Source organism: Orbicella faveolata, unplaced genomic scaffold (genome assembly GCF_042242905.1).
Source record: "Orbicella faveolata isolate gen_17 unplaced genomic scaffold, um_ofav_v1 contig_1, whole genome shotgun sequence".
Lineage (NCBI taxonomy): Eukaryota > Metazoa > Cnidaria > Anthozoa > Scleractinia > Merulinidae > Orbicella > Orbicella faveolata.
Window position 1 is genome coordinate 2,369,505 of NW_028301536.1, and position 25,263 is coordinate 2,394,767.

At 40.5% G+C, this 25,263-nt stretch overlaps 2 protein-coding genes across 2 annotated transcripts; both read right to left on the bottom strand.

Annotated features, from left to right (window-relative positions):
• Nucleotides 1-746: 746 nt before the first annotated feature.
• LOC110052484 (dehydrogenase/reductase SDR family member 7-like) lies at nt 747-9,324 on the bottom strand (the record flags this gene model as incomplete). Its single annotated transcript, XM_020758613.2, has 6 exons — nt 747-1,657; nt 3,085-3,257; nt 5,365-5,493; nt 5,901-5,947; nt 8,349-8,541; nt 9,175-9,324. Coding segments are annotated over 6 exons (750 nt in total), but the record flags the coding sequence as incomplete, so codon positions are not given.
• Nucleotides 9,325-16,114: 6,790 nt separating this feature from the next.
• On the bottom strand, nt 16,115-25,197 carry LOC110052412 (GDP-fucose protein O-fucosyltransferase 4-like). The gene is made up of 4 exons (XM_089284609.1): nt 25,132-25,197; nt 24,356-25,051; nt 20,439-20,496; nt 16,115-18,242 (listed from the first exon to the last, which is right to left on the bottom strand). The coding sequence occupies exon 4, from the start codon at nt 17,637-17,639 to the stop codon at nt 17,070-17,072; it is 570 nt and encodes a 189-aa protein (XP_089140735.1). The 5' UTR covers nt 17,640-18,242; nt 20,439-20,496; nt 24,356-25,051; nt 25,132-25,197; the 3' UTR covers nt 16,115-17,069.
• Nucleotides 25,198-25,263: the final 66 nt, after the last annotated feature.

A 25,263-nucleotide genomic window follows, 5' to 3' on the forward strand; every position in this document is an offset into this window, starting at 1 on the left:
CTGAAATTTTGAGGTGGGGTCATACATTTACATGAGAAAAATATGTTTTGAGAAAAACGTGATTTAACCTACTGGTTCCCAGTCTCTCATTAGGTACTCGGTCGTTCATAAGAAGGGGGTCTAAGTAGCGCCGAAGACAACGTCGATTAAAAAAATAATTTATATTTTACCTACGAATTTCGCGGTACTCTAAATTCATTTAATTCTTTTTTATCACCATCACAACGTCTGGTACACAGCGGTAAATTTGAAATAGAAAATTAGCCGTCGTGGTTCACGTTCTCCAGACAACGCAGAATTTCGTCATTTCACGTTGTTGTTTTGCAGAGGACGGCAAAGAAATCATATCTAGAATCAAAGAGACGTTGCCGTTCTTAAACTCCCTAGTATCTCTCGGCGCGAACTGCTGACCGCGAACATCAAGATCTTCTGATTAATTTTTGCATTTTTTTTTACAAATTAATGATCCACGACGCCATCTGCATGGATGGCGAGTGCCGCAGGTACTAGCTTCGAGGGGACTCCGGGGTCATCCCTACCCGAATTTTTTTTCCGATTTTGTCTTCTTAAACGCCATTGCCAGTGTTCCTGACACTTGAAAAGAGTTTGTGTGTGTATGGTATAAAATCTGGAGTTTTCCTTACTTCTTCAACCAGAAAAAACAAAAATTTTAATGCAGTTTTCAAGTGTTCATTATCTTTTCCTAACTTGACAGTCAGTCAGTCAATTAGTGAAACTGAAACAACTACGTGTAAAACAATTTTATTCTATTATATTTACGAAAACTCGAAGAAGTAAAAAAATGCTACTCAAAAAAGAGGAGAGAGGTTGTAAGCCCCTCAACCCCTCCCCTGGATCCGACTGTGTTGTGAAGTTGTGAATCAGTAGCAATTCAGCGGAGAAATTGTTTAGATTTGACCTTGAAATGATTAAGAGTAAAAAAAACCTCAAACAGATCTATAAAAAATTGATCAAAGCCTAAAAATGTGAAAAGTGCCAATTTGCAAAAAACAACCAAATAAAAGAAGCACTAAGAAATGGTTAAACTTGTAAAATTAAAGCCTGAGAAAAATTCAGGCCTGAATTGTTTTCAGGTTTTAATTACACAATTACTTACGCTGTGTGCATAACTGCGATAATCAATCATATCTTCATATCTTTCTCCGCAGTTCAAATATATGATATTTCATATATTCACTTGTATTCTTCACCATCTACGGGTATATTACGAACTCACAATATGACCAGCTCCGAGATGGCTTTAGTGATAGCTCAGTCGGTAGAGCACAGCACCGGTATGGGTTCGAATCCCGTTCAGGCCCGAAGTTTTTCCAGGCTTTAATTTTACAGTTACTTAAGTTGTGTGCATAACTTCGATGAACAATCATGTCTTCAAATAGTGATTTATCTGATGGATAGCATTATCCACGCTTTGCAAAACTGGACTTATTATGTTGCATATCAAAAAGTTGTACATGTGGGGCTGCTGAGTGGCGGAGTCACATACAAAAGGGAACGGGAGGTACAATATTACTTTTCAAGACTGTTCTACATTCCATTTTCCAAACTCTATGACTCGTTGGTTTCTGCTGAAGATTTCTAATTCTTGTCCGTGTAAAGTCTTTTTACGCCTTCCAAAAAGAACATCTTAGAAAGCCTGGAGATAGACGACATTTAAAAGAGGTTTTGATAGAAATTCCACAACGCTAAAATCAAGGTAAAGTGGCCTAAACCGGGGATGGAAAATGGGGAGAGGGAGGTGGGGTCACTCCGCTGTTACAGGGGCGGGGTCGTTAAGGGGTGTAAATCGGGGATTTTGATTATATAAACACTTGTCAATGAAATACCAAGTGAGCTTTCTCGCGGAAACGATATCTTAATTCGTTAAATAACGTTATCTTCACAGTTGAAAAGATGACCGTTGCTATGGTTACATAATAAACCGCACCTTTCGCAGCGAAAGTGAAATGGTGCCTCTTGCTTGGTGTAGAAGACAAGGCTGACGTACTAACTACAGAGAACATACAAACGAGAAAACGATGAAGACAAATGGTTTGTAGGCCGGCGTGCTTTTTTGATGTCACTCTATGTCTTCTACACCAAGAATAGAAGGAGCCGAAATGGTTTGGTATTTCGTTGGTGTTTAAATAACAAATTGAACATTACATGGCCGCTTGGAGATTCGAAACTTCCCCTCGAGTGTTGAAAAATATTTTATACTCGTTCCCGGCACTTACACTTGAAATATTTGTCACCAATTGAGGAGAAACTTCCTGTCTCCTAGCATCCTCTAATCATTCACAGTGCTCAGAAAAGAACATCAATGTTCTTACCAATCAAAATATCTTTTATGGTTGCATGCAATGGTGGTTTATATCGATGGGATATGAGATTTTTCAAATTTCTTCATAGATGAAATCAATGACAATGCGTTAATTTGTGTGAAATTTGTGAATGGGATCTTTGTGGGGTCAAATAACACTTACGAACAAGAAGTGTCTACTAGTATTTTTGTCATTTAAGACAAATGTTTGATCATAACAACAGTTAAGTTAAAGATCCCACAATCGACGGAAAGAAGTGTGGCATCATATAAAAATTAGAGTGTGCTGGCTGTGAAAAGACCTTTATTGGAGAAACCTTCCGACCCATAAACGTTCGGTTAAAGGAACATTCTAACAACTTCAGGAGAGGAGAATTCGTGAGGCCCTGGAAATTCTGTGCCAGTCCCCGACACTCAATCGAGACCGTAGATTTGAACTTTCGGCCCAAGACAGTGACGTTTTGACACATGACTTGGCCCACCCAAGCTCACGTGAAAAATAGATTCCTGCTGTGACAGCGTCGACAGCTTGTGACCGCTAAGACACTGACTCTGCTTCGGTATCTTGTTTCTTATATAGAGCAGTTTTCAATTTCAAACCAAACCAATTACTAACCAAATAGACTTCAGCCAATCTCAAACTGTAGTAAAACCAAAACCAATTTAGTCAAAGCCAAAGTAATTGCCTGATTTCTTTCGACACTCGATTGAACACTGCTCTATCATCACAAAAACAACTTGTCACTTTGAGCAACACGTACCATCTAAAGAGGTTTGGCAAGTACTGCTTAAAATAGACCATTACTAGGGCTGGTTCACTTGAAATCCACACTTCGTCCAAGTTGTTTGCCACGCTTACTGCCATTAACTCTGTACAGCGCTCAGTCGACATTATTTGAACAAAGTCAGGTGCACCTGGTGGATCTTTAAACTCCTGCAGGGACAAAAACCTAGAATCACTGGAAATCTATCTCTCAAACTCATTAATTATTCATCAAGTTTAAGGTTACAGTATACCTTCAGGGGTGTCTCGCGCGCAGGCTATGTAGCGCGTGCAGTTTGAGCTGTAGATACCTAAACCCCTATATCAAATTAAAGCTTATGGAACTTGCTATCAAACTATACCAAGAATTTTGAAAGAAAATGAATTGTCGAATTTTTCACGGCCACTAAATGCGAGCGCCCGAATCACCTTTCGAAAGCTACAAGTCAAAGCGAATTTCGTTTTTCGCCAATTTAATTTTTTCCTCGGTTTCAGGGCCCAAAGCGCTTAAAAAGCGTGTCTGCCTTTTGGCATATTCAATTGCAGTAAAAAGTTACAGAACATTTTCGAAATAGAATTTAAAAAATGTGGAGTGATCGTACAAAAATCGCTCTCGAAGAAAAAGTATTTCGAAATTAACAATTCCCAGACACGCTTTTGTAGTTTATATGTTAAACTAGCCACTGTCCAAATTTAAGAGCAATTGAACAAATTCCCTTTGAGTTATAACTCTTTAAAGTGTCTGCTTCAAGTGAAAAATTTATTCGAGAAAACAGCGCTAAGAAAAATTTTCTGCTTCGCAAACAAACTCCGCCCACAAACGCCTTCAACTGGGTTCTCAGATAACTAAGCCAATCAGTGCAGGGAAAGTTTACTACCGTTGACCTCCTGGTGAAATTTACGCGTGAATCTCTAAAAAACTCTTGTGTTTCGCAATGTGCTCAAGGAACCGAAGTCAGAGAGAGAATTTTTCTGTAGCTCGGTTTTTCTTGAAGCTGGTCTGGCAAAATGGGGAAGACTAAAAAGGATACGAACGCTAGAGTGGCTGAGTGAAGGAAACAAACAAAAGAAAGCGCGGAGAGCAACTGTGTGTGGGCAACTGTGCATGAATAATATTTCAAATGGTCTCAATGAGTCCGACGATTCGTCGATATCGGACTCATCAGAAGAGTCTCTGTCAGCATCCCTGTTATTGCTGTCAAGTTCCGATACTTTTACAGAACCTTTCTTTTCTCTTACCACAAATATTTGCCCGCCTTATACGATAACTATAGCTTCATCCGCGTGGCGAACTTTCGCTTCTTCACTCATTGCTGTATTTTCATTCGTTCTTCGCTGTTTTCGCTTTTTCGAACTGGTCCATGGTTTAAACGTGGCCTATGTTTACTTATAACTTAATAGAGACACGCCTAATATAAAAAATGCTGGGTAGTCAGAACAACAATGCTGATCAACTGAGTAGTCACTTCGTGACATCCATACAGGTAATTCCCGCGAAAATCGTCTCGGTTGATTGCATACGCGCCATAGGGCTGTCAATCAAGAGGTAAACTTTTACTTCCGGTGAAAACGTAAAACCGCCATTTCTCCGCCAATATTTAGCCTTTTTCAAAAATTTTTTTCAGAAGTTAGAGATTATTCTTCGACCACTATTTTGACCCAAAAATCCAAATTTGAAGAAAATTGCCGACCCGAAGGTATACTGTAACCTTAAACGAAGGAATTCATGACCGTAAATTAGCATAGTTTTATGTGCTTTATAATTATGAGTTTAATAATTAGCATAAAGTTTTATGATTTTATTTCTCCGTTTTCTCCTTAGTTTTGGTTTAGATTGAGAAGATATAATCAAACACAGCAGGAGCGAGTTGCGCGCGAGGCGAAGAGCGCGAAAAAAAATTCTTCCCCTCGCGCATGACTCGCGCTTCCCGCTCGCCTCGCTTTCGCCTCTGTTCGATAAAATACGCAAAAAGATTACGCCTGTTCTGCAGGCTAGCCTCAAAGTGAGAGTGTATACCAAGAAAATGCAAGTGACAAGTGGGATATTCCATGGCACACCACGAGAAAGTTTTGGGTAACCATTTTATATCATTTCATAGAAAATACAGTGGCCAACACGGAATAATCAACAAAGCGCTTGACGCGAAGATTGGGTAAAATACCATTGAGTATACAACAGCTTTCCTGTATTCTAATTGGCTGTATCATACATCAATAAGCCAATCCAAGCTTATTTACAAGTTGTAAAGATATCAATCAAAACACATTTTTTTCTTACATCATTGACATCATTGATGTTTTCAGTGAAAGCAGAAAGGTCGATGTTTGACTCGACAGGTCCTGGTAGAACGGTCTGTACATGAATGTTGTGCTCAGTCAGCTCCAGCCGTGCAGTATCAAAGTAGCCCTACCAAAATGATAATGGCAGTAAGTACCTGATGTATTTTAAGGCCATTAGACTTAGTGTTGTTCCCCAAGGCAGAGCCATTAGGGAGCACTGGGGTTTGAGGGGATACAAAAGCAAATGTTTCCTGTGGGGCCAGTAGTGTTAAGTGTTTTGTTGTAATGCAAGCATGTATTTTGAAAGAAAGTGTTTCAAAATTTTCTAATGGACTTGGCCACTCTCTCGACCAGCCTGTGGCTGGTGATTGAGCAAAAATACCGTTGTTTCCTTGGAAATGTACTATGTGAGCAAGGACTAGATGGTCTTGATTTGACATTGTTAGAAGCCACATCTCGAGAATGGCTGTCGGTAATATAGCTTACAATCATTAAATAAGTTTGTTTAACAGCATTTTGATCCCGATCACATACCTGCAATGCATGTTTACTGGCGCAATAAGTTGCCATGAAAGGTGTCTCTGTGAAAAATATTTTAAAAATTTCATGTATTCTAAATAATGATAGCATAGTTATCAATATTCCCACAAATGTACTGACAAAACTTCACCACCTTAAAACCCCCATATAAAAACCTACATTTTTCAAAGTCAGGCTAAGCAGGTTAACAAGTCATTCTGATATTTGGGGGTAGTTATATTTATGACAATTTAGGTTAATTAGGTTCTTCAATAGGTTCTTAATTTCTTCTTAAAAATTAACTGCAAGCTTATATAGAGGACTAATTCATGCTTTTAATTAACAACACTGATCCTGCATAATTATTTTAACTTTTGGAACCCAACAGAACAATGATATTGAATCACCACAAATCTAGAGCTCTGAGACTTCACTGGGTGAAAGGTCATGTCCTGTCTACTTACTGTATGGAGGCTGACAATTCAAAGGAAGTTTTGACCAAAAAACTAACTTTTCCACATTTTGACGTACCATCATAATTCAGTTGATTCCTTCCTATAAAAACCTGTTTTCTTCGCATCTTTTGCTAATAAGGGTATATAACTGCTTAACTAGAGGCCTAGGCTGGAGGTTCTTAATCCACGAGGCTATGATATGTAGGTCTTTACATTCTGATCAAGGAGGACTTAAATTAATAAAAAAATTCACTGAACAGAAATATTAGAAGTGACAAAAGTTTGATGTTTTGGTTTCTGTTGGTTTTTCCATCTGGGGTGGCAGTCAGTCAGTCATTCAGGCAGTCAGGCAGTCAGGCAGTCAGGCCGTCAGGCAGTCAGGCGGTCTGGCAGTCAGGCAGTCAGGCGGTCAGGTGGTCAGACAGTCAGGCGGACAGGTGGTCAGGCCGTCAGACCATCAGCGGTCAGGCAGTCAGGCGGTCAGGCGGTTAGGTAGTCAGGCAGGCAGGCAGGCAGGCAGTTGGGAAATCAAGCAGCTAAGCAGTCAGGCAGCCAATCAGTCAGTCAGTCGGTCAGTCAGTCAGGAAGTCAGTCAGTCAGGCAGTCAGGAAGAGAGGCAGGCAGGCATGCAGTCAGTCAGTCGTTCAGTCAGTCAGTCGTTCAGTCAGTCGTTCAGTCAGTCGTTCAGTCAGTCGTTCAGTCATTCAGTCATTCAGTCATTCAGTCATTCATTCAGTCAGTCAGTCATCAGCCACTCCCGTCAAGACTTTTAAGTTTCATAAATAAGTTTAATAAGTTATATATTAACCCATGTAGTTAATAATTAAATATTAAAAAACCCCAAAACTCCTTAAATGTAGTCATCAATTATTTTTTATTTCTCGATGTACACTTTACAGTTGGACTGGCCTGTGGATAGCTAGTGCTAGTCTACAGCGGGCCAGTCTATCAAGATATAGTTACAAATGTTTTTTATTACAAATAAATAAATAGAAAAATAGAAAGTTAGGAGAAAGTGAACAGAACAAAGAGGTGGGAAAAGAATGAGAAAAGAAGGGAGGGGTTATCTGTCATTCCACTAAACAGTGTACATTTAGTGAAACATTTAAGAATAAAACACATTTAAAATGCACAATGTTTCAATATTGTCATGATATCCTGATGTCAAGTGAAAAGTAATAAAAAAGTAGCTAAGGTTAACAGTGGAGCTCCAGCAGCCCAAAGGGTCTCAAAGCAGAGCACCATAACCATAGAAACAGACCCACATGCATGCATAGAAATAGAAAACCATGCAACTCTTTTTTCATGGTCAACATGGCTAGCGACATGGATCGCGGGCGCATACCCCCAGCGACGATGACGTCGCACAACATGGTGCCCATAGTCCAGCTAATACCAAGTCCTGGTTTACAGCGTATATCTTTGATATTTGACGTCCCTATTATGATCGATTGACACCTGTCAAAACAAGGTATCTGCTGACCAGTATCATGACGGTATTGTGGGCTCAGGTTTATAGCTCATCAAGGTCATGTGTTTTTTTAAAGTTGACTGCTGACCAAGTCCTTGTTTTCGATTGGATCGTGGGCTCATGTTAGGTTAATTTGTTGTAATCACGGCCAGATTGTTTGGTAATTGGGTTAATGCTAGCCCAGGATTAAAAGTTGACCAAATTGTTTAACTTCTATACAAATGTTGGTGTAGTTTGAGATTATTCAAAATCAAAACAGAAGGCCAAAAATAAAAACAGAAAACTTCACTGCAAAATTACAAAACTCAAATCAAAATTCTCAGTTCTCAAATTCTCAAACTTCCCAATCAAAATTGGTTAGCTTAATTGGACTTTGAACAAAGCAGCCAGGAGCTCCACTTTAATGCTTGGGTAAATCTATATAATACACAATCATGTATATGTTAGTAGAGTGCTAATTAAAACAGTTTCCTGCGGAAAAATAAATGAAAAATGACGTAGTTTCCAGAATAAATTAATTAAAATTAATGACATTACCAATTTTTCCAGCGACACTGCTCACCACCACAATCTGCCCCTCATGACGTTCAATCATATGCGGGAGGACTGCTTTGGTCAAAGAGATGGTACCAACAACGTTTAAATCCAAAAGTGCTCTATCCACCTCTAATGATGTTTTTTCCACCAAACCTCTCTGTGTTCTACCAGCATTGTTCACCAGAATGTCAACCTACATTAAGAAAACAAATGTACTTGTACCAACTGTTTCATTAATTATTACCTCATGTTAGATTTCATTTTTTAATTTCTATTAAGGTTCCTAAAATAACAAAGGTTTAGTGCATATTACGATCAACCTTACTGTGCTCTTTAAGTCAGCAAAGTCTGGAATGCACTTTCAAGGGCATTAGAGTTTAGTAAGAAAAACAACATGCACTGTAGTCCGTATATAGAAGAAATGACACTCGTCTGCTAATCTTCCATAAAAAATGCAATTTGAAGTTCTAAGTACTACAAACGTTAATAAACCAGTCCATTGCAGGAGTATATGAGTGACCTCACAAAACAAGAAAATCACTTATTTCATGGCAACATCAAACCATCAAACAAACGTTCACTCTGTTAAAACTTAATTACATGAAATGTTGTCATGTAACTGAGCACAATAAAATTATTTACCATGGACTGATAATAAAATGCATGGAAAATAAAAGAAAAACTCCAGGCTTTTTTCCAAACTCCTTCCAAAACGTAAACTATTGTAAGTTTTGATATGCAGATTCAGCATAACCAGTAAAATTGCAGCCTGTGATAGTCTGAAACTCTGACTCTTATAACATTAATCAAGAATAAGACACTGTACCTTTCCAAAGTGTTTGAGGACATCCTGGGTCAGTTTTTCATGTGTGTCAAATTTTATCAAGTCCAAAGGAAGGACAAGAATATCTTGATCTTTTTCAAACAAGGAATCATGATCAATACCAATAGCTGAAATATAAAGATAATTTAAGCAAAATCATTATGGAAAGGGCAAGAAATTAGCCAATATTAGTAAATATTAAGTCAAAGAGGGTTTACATTGAATTTTTTCTAATGTGTGATCACGATAAGGGCAGATAAGAGCCTAAAGACTGAAAGTTATCATATATACAGGTATGCAGTGTTGAAATATTAATACACGGACAATGTTACAGATATTGTTTTCTTTATTCTGTGTAAAATCTATTTTGTTTTGGTTTTATCGAAGCGTTGGATTCGAAGATAATAGTAAATATGCTAAAAAAAGGGAAAGATTTCCGTATAACCCCATACATTTCATATGATTCCAAGAGATCGCGAAACCCCCAAAAAAGCTGTGAAAGGAAGACGAACGAACGACCGACGAACAATCGCCCGTGAAAGGGCAACCTCTTGGGCTTAGGCGGTAGTCCCTCCTTTCGCGTTCTTCTCGCCCCCAGGACCTCGCGCGGCCGTTCTTCTCACCCCCAGGATTTCGCGCGGTCATTTTTTTTCTCGCGGCTTTCTTTCGCGTCACGCACGACGGACTAAGCGAAAGAGGGACTACTCGTGGTCTATTGAATATATACATTTATAATTGCTACTTACTGTATGAATAAAAGAGAATTTCGTTGCGCGCTCTCGCGCGCTGTCTTTTCACCGATTCTCTTCTTCCCCTAGCTCCATTCTTCTCTCTTTTTCTTCTCCATATTACCCAGGCTCCTCACACATTTTTTCTTTTTTTCTTGTACCCCTGCCGGTCTCGAAGCACTTACCTTTCGCATACCTCTCGCTTACCGGTCTCCCTTCTACAACATTACACTACGAGGTTCAGTTGAGAATTACCCCTCCAAAAATACTTTTTATTTCACTTCACTCGTTCGCATTCCAAAAAATTTACACTACAATTTACTTATTCATCTGTTTACCGCATGTTTCACGCTGCACGAAAACATGCATTGGATTTTTTAATCAACTGCGTCCCTGGTGAGTTTCCGGTTTCTTCTTCGTAGCGTTCACTTGAAAACTGACCCGATGCTACAAGAGTAGGCTCACGGTACCGGTATCGGTATCGTTTACGTCAAAGCCCTTTTCACCCTGTAAAAACGTCTTCGTAATCTTCTCGATTGTTGAATGCTCTACCTCTTAAGTCTAGGACGTCTTAAAGACTGTTTGTCCTCGTCCTGTGCCAGTGGAGATGCCCCCCTTTACTTTATACCAGCTGTTCACGTAAAGAAAACCGTCGATAGATACTGATACAGCGAACATCGAACCTGCTCGCTTTTTCTGTAGCTTGGGCTCGAGAATGATGGATACAACGAACTTCAGGAATTTCATCGCTAGATGACTGTCGTTCCCTCAGCGTTGAAAGAAACAAAATTCAAATGAATGGTTACGGCTATCGCAAATACGAGACCACACAACCGAGGTAAGGAAGTGGTTTCTTGCACTGGATTTTCTCTAATTTACAGAATCAAAATGCAGCTATCTCTGATCTCGCCGCCTTTCGATTTGCTGGTTTCGCCCCAGTAAAGAAATCTGTCAATCATTTGAGAACCGCGTAGCGAGCATGCCAAAACGCGAACATGACACGAGGGAACCACACCATGTTTCACCGTCATTTCCGTCCAGGATTTGCCTTTTGATTTGATAACTTTTTTATTCGCTCTTAGTTCTTTTTAGCAGCAGCTCTGAGACAATCAGGACTAATGGAATGAAGGGACAACTTTGTGACAGATTAGCGACAAGTTTCAGCCTGACATTTTCCTGCTGAGCGTGGAGGATTTCACGTTGTTGGTCGCCGTATCAGGAAGGTAACTATTGTAGGGTTCTTTTATTTTCCTGTGGAGATTTTAAAGTTCGTTACCTCCAATCTTCACACCGACGAAAGAGAAGATTTCCTTTGCAATTAGTTTTCTCTAATTTATGTGGAAAATAGCAATGTCGAACTGTTTCATGTCTGCCATCATATATCGCGAGGCCTCCGAATGTAAGTCTTCGAAATATTTGCGAACTGTTCAGAGTTGTATATTTAAACTTGAGCTTTCATTAAATAAGCTTTTCTAGCTACAGTTTTATCCGTCTTAATTTACTTATGAAACACCTCATTTACTTTATGATTTCCCGGTGATATGTTGATTTTGAAGACTTTCTACGAGTGATTTAAATCATGAAACTTAAGGCGGGAATTACAGATCACTTAACAAGATTTGCATGTTTAAATAATGCAGTGATACATGTAGTAAGGGTTTTAGAAACCTCCATTCCTTACTGTTCAGTACCAGTTTTAAGTCCCAAATTTGAAAGCATTTTCCTGCTTGAGCTTCTGCATGGGAATGCACAGACTCAGTGTGAACTTTTACTACGTTGAGGTATTTCATTTACAAGCTATTTACAATTTCTTGGCCTGTGGAAATAAAGAAGCAGCTTCTGCTCACATGCTTTGGCATAGCTTGTACTGGTGATAAAAATCAGTTTTATTTGTGTGGTGGAAGAAAACTCTGTCATATTTCTGGATATCAAAATTGAGCTGCCATACACTCATCTGCAAAGGGAGATATGAAATAGACCCTACCTGTATGTGTGTGCTAGCTAGTATTGAGGTAGACAGGCAAAATGATCATTATCCAGAAAACTGACTGTAGTTGGGAACAACCCGAGTCAATAGAACCTCCACAATGCTGGATTAGGCCAATTTTGATACTTGGCTCCAAGGTTTTGGAGAATATCAACAAAAGTTGTTTCAAGTGCAAGGGATATTCGTTTTATTTCTTTAAGGTAAAGAGATGAGTAAGGACTTAAGCACACCAAATTTGGCCTGAAGTGTTGCCAATCAGAAGCTAGTTCCTTTAATGAAAGGAGAGTTAAATAAGGCAATAAGGGAGGCTAAAATAAAGTCAGATGAATGCAGTCTTTAGAAGTTCTTGTCTCAAATGGCAATGCTTGGTGCCATAGAGGACCATGAACTGTTCGAAAACTGTTTCAGAGGTAGCAAAAAAACACAGTGCCAGGGACTACAGAAAGGGCAACAAAATGAGGTAGTAAAGTCAAACTTCCTGTGCAATCTCTATCACAACTACTTGATGGGGCCCATTATTTAAACAGTTAAGTCTAGAAGATCGAAACAAATGTCTGAAGATAATTCTGAAGAAACAAAAACATAAATTATTAGTATCAAATATGGACCAATTCTGCCGAGGGACCTATCCAGTATTCACTTTGGTAAATAATGCCAGATGCTTTGTCTGAAACTGAAACAGACCTCCTGTAGTAAAACGTTATTAAGTGACAGGCAAAATCCTCAATCTAACGTAACAGAAAAGCGCCGTACCCACTGTTGTCACTATAAAACGTGCTATAACTCTGCAGTATAACTCTGTCAGTTAATTAGGTGCAGACAGAAGGGTCGCGAAGCTGTTCAAAAAGGAAACTCTTACCAACATGGAGCTCAGAAATACATCTATCCCCTCAATATCACACCACTACACACACACAAAAATGCTCGAATGAAATATTACACCGACTGCAATCTGGCTCACACTGAAATGAACATCCACATTGCATGTTGCTTCGTAGTGGAGTTCCTGCTCACATGTTTACAGTGCAATATTTATCCCCGCTCCCTCAAAATGTCCAGAATTTAGAGGTAGGGCAACTAGAACTTTTCCCTACATGTTTGAACGTGAAACAAGCAAAACGGTTAGAACACTTTACCACCATTTTCCGCATACGGAAGTCCGCCATGTTTCTTTCCCACGAATCAGTACTTAGTCTCGCTCGGCTAAATCATAGAAACTCGGTTCCAGGCCTCACTACCAGTTCCAAGGAATGGAAAGGACCATCCTGGGAGACCCAGGGGCTACTAGCCGGGACGATGCGATATTTTCGGCGCGAAAGTTTACTTCAAGAGCTGAAGAGCTTGAAGTAAACTTTTCCCCCGAAAATATCGCTCGCCCGAAGATATCGCATCGTCCCGGCTAGTAGCCCCTGCGTCTCCGAGGATGGGAAAGGACGGAACTTTGATTTTAGCTAGTAAGTGTTACGTGCACCACAAAGACGCCCTAATCCCTAAATACATTATTCGAGAACTTTGTGTTTAGATATTCCCTCGGCCGGTACATAATGCACGATACAGATTTGTCTGATTTGGCCTCTTGGCTCCTTTTAGGCCTTAAATAGTTGAACCTCACTATTTCGAACTCCCAGGGAAAACGAAAAATAGTTCGAAATAGCGGGAGTTCAAAATAGCCGATAGTAAATAACTGAAGAACAAATCCGAGGGAAATGGTTTTGAGTTCGCTGAATAACCGCGAGTTCGAATCTGCGGGATCCAACTGTAATGCATTGCTATGGCTGGTCGTATCTGGTCTCGGTAGCCGCAAGGCCTCATGGTTAGTGCGTTCCTCTTAGGATCAAGTGGTCTGGGTCGAGCCCTAGCCGGGGTCATTTTGTTGTGTTCTTGGGCAAGACACTTTACTCTCACAGTTCTCTCCACCCAGGTGTATAAATGAGTACCGGCGAACTTAAAGTGGCTCAAAACAGTTTCCAGCGCTTCGATTCTGATGGGTCATTATTAACCGCTCTTTATCACTTGATGCTGCCATCACGGTATCAACAAACGGCCCAATAATTGAATCATTGAACACGTTGTTATCACTTGACACAATGGGTTGATAGGTTTACACAATGGGTTACCATAGCAACAATACGCTAAAACAACCCTTAATTACGGCTTTAGCTGTATAGGGGCTTATGATTCAAAAAACGGTACGGTCAAATTTTCTTCTATTTTCAAATTTTAATAAGCATGATAGACGCAACTTATGGCAGTTTAAAAAAATTCTGTTCATAGGGTTCAGAGCCACCTTAAATTTTCAAAACTTTAAGGCGGCTCTGAACCCTATGTACAGAGTTTTTTAAAATGGACTAGCATCCTATTCAGGGGGGAGCAGAAATACTCCTAGTCGCTTCATGCTACAGAAACCGAGATAAGCTCCCGGCAGTCTGATGGGCCACTTGGCTCGTATGCAAACTTGACCTACCTAGAAAATATTAATAGATAAGCATGGTAATGGTTGTTTAAGTTTTCTGCAAGAGTAAATATAACGTGCAAGGTGTATCGGTGACTCCGAGATAAATATTCTTTTCGCTGGCGTATTTTACCATACGCGGCCTTAATAAGCATCTCTCTGCGCGATCTGCTGCCCGGAAACATGAAGATTTTGTGACTAATTTTTGCATTTTTTGTTACAAACTAATGATCCATATGATTAAAAATCAAAAGCATTCAATTCTGTCTCAAATGGTTGGCTAATCGTTCGAGACCATTATTGTAGCATAAACTGATAAAGATTGGTACTAATCCATCAGATGATAAGCGACAGAGTGCTGTAAAGTATCGTCATGCACCTTGATAAAAACTAAACAAACCTGGATAGTCTTCCAATGAAGGCCTGGACATTCCAGCTACTTGTACGGGGTGGATCCAGGAATTTCTGAAAGGGGCGGGGAGGGGGGAGGGTGTAAACAGAAATAACTTTGGACGCTATTGGTGTGGATGGCGAGCGCCACAAGTGTGACCTTCTAGGGGGCTCCAGGTCATCCAGCGTTACTGACACTTGAAAAGCGTTTGTGAAGGCTTCATATAAAATCTGGAGTTTACCTTACTTCTCAACCAGAAAACCGACAATAATAATGCAGCTGTAAAGTGCACTTTATCTTCTCCTAACCTGACAATCAGTCAGTTGGTTGAAGTGAAACAACTAGAGTCAAACCTCCCGTAAGCGACCACCTAAAATGTCAAGCCCTAATGGTCGCTTACGAGAGCCTAAGGGTCTCTTCATATCAGCCCGGTTAACCGGGCTGGCTCGGTTTCCGAGATCTCGCCTCGCTACTCTTTCCTCCGTAAAAATTTCGATGTGTTCATATGAGAAGCCGGGCTGGCCCGGTTACCGAGATCTCGGTTTTTGCGACCGAGATCTTGGTAACCGGGATGAAAATTTTTCCATGTGAACGCTCTAGCCCGGGTAACCGGAACGAAACTTTTTCGACAAAATAGTTTCGCTTTCGCAACATAGCGGCCAAAATGGCATAACTTTTTGTCTCGTATGTTTTTCCACATTAGGAGTATGCGAATTAGCTTTATTAGTAAAGTTACAAGAGTCCATAAAGCTACGACAGCCGCGAACGATACAAGTTTATGGCTCACCATTTTCGTTGCGTTTCTTGGATTTCATCCCGGCCGACCGGGCTTAAATTTCCCATATGAACAGACAACAAAATTCGTCCCGGTAACCGAGCCAGCCCGGTTACCAGGCTCATATGAAGAGGCCCTGAATCATACTGGGTCAAAATTGTGTATCATTATCATATGGTGACTTCAGAGACTTACCCCAACACCTTATAATACAATTTCTGCTCTATTATCTGTCAAATGTTCGCTTACGAGAGGTTAAAAACAATAGAAAATTTCAAGCTTTTAGCTCTAAAAGTGGTCGTGGTTGCTTACGAGAGTTGGTCGCTTACAAGAGGTTCCAAACATAGGGATTTGACTTGGAAACTTTTCGTATTTTGGAAAACTGATCGCTGAGGAGAGGTGCTCGCTTACGAGAGGTAGTGGAGACCGAAAGTTCGGATATAGGTATAAAACAATTTTATTCGATTATTTTTATGAAAAGTCGAAGAAATAATGATAAAAATGCTACTCAAAGGGCCGGGGGGTGGGGGATGGGGTTGGTGTAGCCCCCTCCATGCCTCCCATGGATCCGCCTGTGTTGTGAGTTGTGAATCAGTAGCAATTCAGCGAATAACTTGTTTAGAGAGATCTTTATTTGACCTTTAAATTATTAAGATCAAAAAGAACTCAAACAAATCGATTAATTTAATTTGATAAAAGCCTAAAAATTGAAAAGTACTAATTTGCCAAAACAACCAAATAAAATAAGCATTAAGAAATGTTTAAACTTAAATATCACGCATAGAAATAGAGTGAAATAATCTAATTATTTTAGTACAAATCTACTAGTCGTTTACTCTATCAAATCTTCTTACAGACACTTCGAAAACGCAAAGCGTCCGCCATTTTATTAACAAATGCACACTGCTACGCTACTCACTAATCTACGACAGAATAGATAGTGAGTAGCGTAGCCAATCAGATAACGGAATTCGTGATAGAACGCAAGTACATTTAGACTTTACGTGGAAAATTTTTCCAATTTCAGTCTTAAATATTAAATATGTCTCTCTTTATCATACTTTTCTTGGTAATTTGCGCGGCTCCGTAGAAGAGAACAATTATGTGAAATGGACAACGTGCGCAAATAACGAAGTGAAGTGAATATAATGAAGTGAAGTAAACAAACGCGTCCGACTTTTGAATGATCTTGCTGAACACACAAATGTTCTCTTGATACGGGGGCGCGAAGCACTACCCACAGAGCGCGATAGCGTCAAGACGAGCGCGTAGAATCACGCACGCCCTGTCTCCAAACGGCTTGTTCTGCAGGCCATCTTGATGTCGCAGAAATTTTACCAGTTTTGATTGGCCAGTCCATCGAATAATGGGAAGAAGTAACAAAACATTCAAGCATTGCTGGAACATTGAACTGAAACACGGAAGAAACATGAACGTCAACGCGAACGTGAACGTGAGAAAATTACTCTTGACGAAAATGGCGAAATTTCGTGCCGAATTTCCGCACTAATGTTATACTGTACTTTGTAACAAGCACGCTAGCGGTCAGAATCCAGCTATCATCACTATGCTAGTCCCCAGCTTGCAGCCTTCCTTGCTTGACAGTTGTCTTTTGGGAGACCATCTTTGTGTACTCGACCCTTCGAAAGTGCAACACACATTCGGCAATAAATTGGATACTTTGGCTGCCAGTAGTTTCCAATAACAGTTATGTTACCTGTAATAATAATAGTAATAACTGTAATGTTACCAATTCCTGCCTGCTTCCACTCCAAATATTTGTTGTATTCAGTCTCGTTATGGATAAGATATTTTACGTGCTCAGCAAGAAGTTTTGGACATTTAAAATCGCGTACTTCTATGACGGCGTGTCGCAGATTGCCGGGCAGGAACTCATCGAGTTTGTCTGTGACCATCACCACGGGAACCGAGCCTGCATTCAGCGCATGCAACAGTTGATCGTAAACAAAATAGTCGCAGTCTTGATTAAAAAACACCAGGCTAAACTTGCACTTTCTAGCCAGTTCTGTTCTGAGTTGCTTGAAGTCTTTGCCGTTTCCAGAGCCATACCTGCCAACTGAATCGTTTTTGTTTCTAAGACAACCTCCGTAAGAATCGACCTCCATATACTGCATCAATTATTTCATATATGCAATACGCACAGGTTCACAATTTGAGAAAGCAGCCATAACAATCCCTGTTTGTTCTTTGAAAGGAGGTGGCGCTGTCAATGCAGGCATAGAAAAAACAGGATTTGGAAAATCCGAATCTAAGCGATAAATTCTCAGCAAGTTCTACCTGAACATAAAGTTAGGGTTGCTTAGCACAGGTGTGTACACTGGGTTTTCCTGTGTCCACAAGATCCATGCTGCAGCGTGGTTTGGCGGGCTTATGTCGCCATCCCTAGCGTGCACAACGACGCCGTTTGCTTCGGCTGCTCGCGAACGGTCACTTGTAACTTCGCAAGCCACCTGCATTCACCTTTCTTCCAGACTTGATGGATATTTTGCTGTTCTCCAAAAATAGTTGACCAGAAAACGCTTACCTAAGGCGTAGGGTCTTTTTTTGATTTGTGCGTAACATTTGAGTTTTCTATAAAATATTCCGGACCTGCGGCATCTGCATACTCTTGTCTCGAGACGTAATACCAGGTAAGTGACCAATAAAACGCAGCATACAAAGAAAATATAACCCTTGGGTAATCGATACATCTTGGTTGTCGAGCTTGGCTGAAATACCTGTTTAAAAAGTGATATTCAACTGGTCAAGAGGATTGCTTGAGCCAGGCAGGAAAGCTTGTTTTCCAGGAGTTTTATTGAATTCTTTAATCTAGGATCAGTAAGTAGTTTCATTACTTGAACAGAGGAGGGCCTCCATCAATAATCGTGATTATTTGTCTGCATTTTGGATCAAAACAATGATAAATTAATGTCTACCTTTAGCAGAATTCTACTCGTATACTAATGCAAATGCTGCAATCTGATTGGCTGAGCCATCGCACACTTTCACCCATTAGTATAAATCTATTAGCGTTCTATTACATATGCCGTTCGTATTGGTCACGCTACTCACTATCTATTCTGTAGTACATAGTGAGTAGCCCAACAGTGAGCGGTTGTCAAGTAAACGTTTCTTTGCGTTTTCAAAGTGTCTGTGAAGAGGATAAAGTTTAAAGTGACAAGTTGCTATATACTAATTTAAAAACAATTAGAACATTCGCTCTCTATTTCTATGCTTGGTAGTTGACTCGCGCTGTGCCCTTGTTAACTATCACACGACAGAAATATCGAGCTGATAATGTGCAAGTACCGGCCATACAAGCAAAATAGTTCTTTAATCTTAACTATTAGGTGTCCCCAATTAGTAGAGGGCTTCACCCTCAGCAATTTTACTTAGAGACATTTTAACAAAGTTGTTGTTGTTCAGTGTTGTTGCTGTTGTTGTTGTTGTAGCTCAGCCAATCAGATTGCAGTATTTGCATTAGTATGCTAGAAGAATTCTAGAAATTGTTAATTAGTGGGCAATGGCTTCATGTGGTCAAAAACTGGCAACGTTTTCTCGTTTCTCCGATCGAAGTTTTGAAGGAACAGTTGAAAACGAATAAAAATTAAATTCACACTGGGGTGAATGGCACTGTGATATCTAAACCAATCCCTCAAGCAAATTGTAAATTATTTATTCTGAGAATCACAGTACAACGAAAATTCAAAATTGTGTTTTAATAAAGAAAGCTGGCGAGGAAGACTCTTCTCTTGTTAAAAGGATAAACTATAATTATTATTATTAAAACTCATCTACTTCTGACATTTACCAGCTACTCTCACATGCAATTTTGGCAAAATTAATTTCTTAAATTGTAATTAAGAAATATAATTTGTATACCTATGTAGATCAATAGTTTGTGTGACTACTATGCAATGAGTATGACTACTCACAGCTCATACAGGTCAGGATTACAAACTGACACAGCTGCTGTACAGTGTACATACATGGCTCCGTCTGGAAGGTTACAGTCTTTCTTTAGAGAGAAGCTGGACAAAATCTCCTAGCCCCCTCTGGCAGGTCCTACATGTAATTCCCCCAGGGGAGGGGAGGGGAAACTCCAAAATAAAAACAATGGGGGTGTGCGCGTACCTTTTAGGGGTTAAAAAAGTATTTTTGGTACCTCTTAAGGTGTTCATTCTCAAAGGGTGCACAGCATGCAGGAGATTTTGCTGTACCCTTTAGGGTATTGAGCCGAAAAAAAAATATGTTAGGACATATTTGAGAATCAACTAATTTTTAATTTTGTCTCATTTACAATTGTCTTTACCTCTATTAAAAATTATGAAAGTGTCAGTTAAGCTGTTGTTTTAGAATTGGAACCTCTTAGAGTTGAACAAATTCAAGCCCACAAAACAGGCCTCGGACCTTGGTGCCCGTTAGCGGTTCTTTTCAAAATTTCCGACAAGCAACCTCGTCCTTTTGAAACGGAAGTCCCCCTGGGACAATATCCCTCTAAGGGGTTCCTGTTCCTCCTGCCACAGTACCCATGCTCACACCCCCGATGTCATATAGTACTCTGATCCTCTCCAAGAGGTCAGGATTCCCTGCAGAGAGGTTGTTATCCTATGAGCAGGGTTTTCATCAAGGTCCGGGTACCAGGCAAATTGACTGGTTGTGGGGATGATTTTGCCTGCCTAGTTTGACCATTGAGAGGAAAGTTTTTCTTATAACAAGTTCAGTTCAAATAGTTTTGACCATGAAAACCAGTTGCCCTCCTACTGAATATATTAATGAAACCCCTGTATGAGGAGTTTTGCACAGCTACTATAATGGTAACAACATTATAAAGCTGCATTAAATGTGAGTCTATAGGGTAAAGGGCTGCCTGTGTGGCAGCACTTTGTTACCACTGCAGTGCAGTCCCGGAGATGAATCACAAATGCACTTACCCTTCTATAGCTCCCGTCTGTCAGTCTGAATTCTACATGCTGGATACCAGAGGTATCTCTGGGAATAGGTAGGAAAAGAAAAATCCTTTATTACATAAACTGTGGTGGGGGGTTGAAGATTTCCAGCCTTTAGAAAAGCTGTAATTTAACTCGTGTAAAATTACAATAGTTTCACTGAGATTATATCGATGACATATTGTTTGATGTCATGTTTGACCCTTCAACATAGCCTGTGAGCAGGCTGCAAGAGAAGGCAGGAAAAAATTTGGTGAGCAAAGCAAGCCAACGAGCGTAAAAAGAATTGAGCACCCTCATGTCTTAAATGACATGGGGTGTGGCCACATGCCAGAAGTACAGAGGTATCGGCCCCTGCTGGCTGTAGGCCCCATATTGTGCAGGAGTAAGCCCAGGAAGGCCCATGAGGGATCTACTGTCCCTTGCATCTAAGCGTGAACCTGTGACACCGAAACATGCTCACACTGAGTGACAAACGTGGCATGGTTGGTCATCAAACATTTGAAGTTTAGCGAGACTGTGAGCGTGAACTTCTGATTGGCTATGCTACTCACTATCGATTCCGTGATAGATAGTGAGTAGCATAGCAGTTTGGGCTGAAACCTGGAACGCTTGAACGCTGGAACACCAGAATGCCGAAACACCAAAATACTTAAAACCGGAACGTCGGAATTCTTTAAACCCGAAATACTAAAACCCGGAACACACGAAATCCTAAATGCCTGATAAATAAAACTGGGAAAACAAAATTACTAAATCTAGAAACACATAGGAAACCCTAATGCTGGATTACTAAACCCAGAACCCGAACTTAGACAAAACCCCGTACTTCCAGGAAAACTAAAACACATGCTTCAAGCAAAAGAAATTGTGCACAATCAGGTGATCTTTGACTGCCAAAATATAATTATGATAATGTATCTACTGCAGTCAGGTGTGCGTTCATCCAGGGGCGGAGGGGGAAACCAAAAGGAAAAGGACGGGGATGCTCGTAGGAAAATTTGAATTAAACCCCTAAAGGAGACCAACCTGGGTGTGGTTTGAGCTCTGATAACCTAATTGTTTAATAGAAACACGAGTGGAAGTTTGGGAGAACGAGAAATGTTGTGGGAACACGAGCCGTTAGGCGAGCGTTTCCATTGCTTTTTCAAGTTCTCCCAAACTTTCACGAGTGTTTCTATTTAACAATTAGATTATGAGCTTGAGATTTCTATCATGTGATAGTTGACGAGGGTGCAGCCTGAGTCAACTATCCCACATAGAAATCAAGACCGAATAATCTAATTGTTTTAGTATAAATCTACTAGTTGTTCAAAACTTTATCTAAATCCTCTCCACAGACACTTCGAAAACGCTAAGGAGCGGTCGTCATTTTCTTAACAAGGGTACACTGCTACGCTACTCACTATCTATCACAGAATAGATAGTAAGTAGCGTAGCCAATCAGAGAACAGCATTCGTGATAGAATGGTAGTAGATTTGCACAATTGTGTTTCGATCATACAAGGAATCCAAACAATAGCGGGTATTTTCGTAGACATGTTTGGACTATAACGTATTAAACACTATAAATTGTATCTAAGCACCTATCCCTCTGGCAACTATCAATCAGCAAGCTATAAGCTCAAATCGATCCACAAAATTAATTGTATTTCTTTTGTTTCAGATGAAGGGTCCATGTGACTTATGTGGCGTGTTATATTGGTATATTTCAGAACCGTGACATTTCGAAAATACGCCCTTTAGCCCTGTTATTGTCTATGTAATTTTTATTCGCCACAGTCCTTGACCTTAACGCTAACCCTCAGTATCACACAGAGGACTCGCTGTTCATAAACAAAGCGTTTGCAAATCAAGCGAGCTAAATTTCGCTTACCTAGTATAATCTTACTTTCCACTCGTCCGTCCGGCAGTGAAATATAGGCTGATTTAGCAACAGGACGGGAACGTCAGATGACGACTGCAGGGCGCCCAGAATAACCTGGATTCTGTTCTGATCTGACCATATATGGGTATTTGTATTGCGCGCGCCGTCGTCAACTGACGTTCCCGTTCTCTTGCTAAACCAGCCTAATAATGAATATAAAGAAACCTCGTCCCCACAAGCAAGCACTGAAATAATTAGTCTTGTGGCAAAAATGTCGACTGATTCCCCCGAAAAAGATGAAGAGGAACTCGAAGCCAAGGGACAAATGAGATCAAATGATAACGGAGCTCCGGCGGCCCGAAGGGCCGTTAAGCGGAGCCCCATACTCATATAGGAAAGAAAAGGAAACCCGTGAGTTGATTAACTCATGGTTATCATGGCTAGCGGTATTGCTCGTGGGCGCGTACGTACGACGGCGGCGGCGACGACGACGACGACGACGACGGAGTCGCGCAACGTGGCGGCCATACTCCAAATAATAAATGAGAAACCAGAAACTGCAAGGGACCGCATACGATAAAGGCTGCCAACGTAGAATCCACATGAGATCTGATAGGCCAACAAAATGTATGAAGACATACAATAGACTACAAGGCTGATACTACGTGTAAACGTTTCGAGACACCAACATGACAAGAACCGATAAAGTAGGATCGCAACAGTGGACAGCTGTTTCACTCTTCTTGGGGCTCGTCAGCACTGTGTAGCGAAGATATGTAACGCCAGCCCAACAGCCAACGCACATAAATTGCAAAATGACCCGTTACGTAGTATCAGCCTTGCAGTCTATTGTTTGTCTCCAAATAATAGGTTGAAAGAGACATGCAGCCTTGGTTTACGGTGTACTTCTTTGATATTGGGCATCCATGTTATGATCAATTGATACCTGTCAAAACAAGGTATCCGCTGGCCATTATCACGTGACCATATCGCGGGTTCAAGTTCACGGCGTGGTTTTGGAAGCTGACCGTTGACCAAGTGCTGGTTTTTAATTGGATCGCGGGCTCATCTCAGTTTAACTTGTTGAAAACAGGGCAGGATATTTCAGAAGCCGGTTAAAGCTAACCCAGAATTAAAAATTAGCCGAATTATAACTTTTTCTTCTATACAAATTTTTTTTCCTGCTTTGTTTTGTGTATATAGTGATACTTAAAACTCAAAACAGAAGGCCAAACAATATACAGAAAACCTCAACGCAAAGTTACAGAACTCAAGTCAAAATTCTACCTTTTCCTGGGTTAGCTTAATTTGGCTCTGAACAACCCGGTCCAGAAGCTACGCTTTTAGGCTGCCCTAAAGCTATATATTACAGGTATATCCGAAAACTGCATTTGTCGTTATCGAGATACCGCAATCTCGTTCCCAGAGTCTTCGTTTCCCTTGACCAGGGGTTGGAAAACGTGAGGTCTGGTAACAATGCTGGGAGCGCAGGACGGAGCGCAGGAGGAGCGCACCCGTTCCCCGTTGTAACACAGTACTAGTGGAGTTGTTATGACGTTGTAACCAGAAAATTAATGCATGCTAATCAAGCTAAACACTATGACAATTCTCTAACTGAGAGAGGGGTGGTCGAGGAAGACAAAAGGCGCGCTATTCGGTTCAATCTCTCAAATAATTTGTTACTTGAGAGTTCGAATTCATCAACTCTGATTTGGTTTAGACCATTTTGAAGGTAAGTATCGTCCGTTTAAAGGTATTTAACGTTTGTTCTTTTAGTTACGTACGGCGGCGTTCGATCATCTATCATTTCTAAGTAATTATTACCCCCCCCCCCCCCCCAAAAAAAAAACACGGGTTGATAGGTACAAGAAATCCATCACAATATTTCTAATCAACCCACAGGCAACCCAAGCTCTCTCTATGAACCACACAAGCAACACAATATGGCATCGAATTATAAGGGTTTATATGGGATTTTCTACAAGATATCCTTGGAGGTAGTTAAAAGTGAAAATTCTCAATAAAAATGGCTTACCTTGTTCCATACGTGTGTTGTTTGCTCCTGGTGTGGTTATTTTACCGATTGAACTTGATTTAAGCGACTTTTTTGAATTCCGATTTTCCCTTTATAAAGAGAGGACAAGGCGAAACACCTCAGTCGGAACAGCCTGCCGAACGAAGTCAAAAATCCCAGGCTAAAATGTGCCCACGACCACAAATCCACCGCAGAATTCAAGGGCAAAGGTTGATCTTTCATTTCAATCCTCTAGCCACACAATTGCAGCCCTGCGAGCGACGCCAGGCGGCTCTTCGTGTCCCCAGTGAAACGATAAAACTATGGAAGAGCTCCGTGTCGTTTGATCCGCGACATAACGACCGTTGAAATCGGCTTGGTAACCTCGTCATGTTGGCAAACCAAGACTCGCGGGGGTACTAGACCGCAATTTGTCAAATTTGTCAAACGTAAGATCAACGGCGAAAGCTCCGTAGAAACTGAGGAGATCATTTTTTAAGTGGAAGTCATGGTAAGTTTTCACGTTTACGCACCTTTGAGTTACTTGGTCCTTGCCTCACCAATTTAACTTCATCTCCCCATAATTCGTTAAGAATTCTCCCGAGCAAAAGAGAGTTCAATTTGCTTACGGCAATTTCTTTCTCTTCGTATGCTCTAGACAAAATTTTGCTGGCTTCCATTACAGCTTCCTCACAATATTCGTAATTCCACAATACCCTAAGAGAAGCAAATTTAGTTTATCAGCTCGGGAATATTTTATACAAACAAATCAAAGGTGCATAAACGAGAAAACTTACCACGACTTCCACTTCAAAAATGATTGTATCTCCTCAGTTTCTACGGAGCTTTCGCCGTTGATCTTAAGTTTCTTTGGTTTTGAAGTCATTTTGCAAAAGCGTTCTGTACGATTTTTATTTAGCATTGTAAAT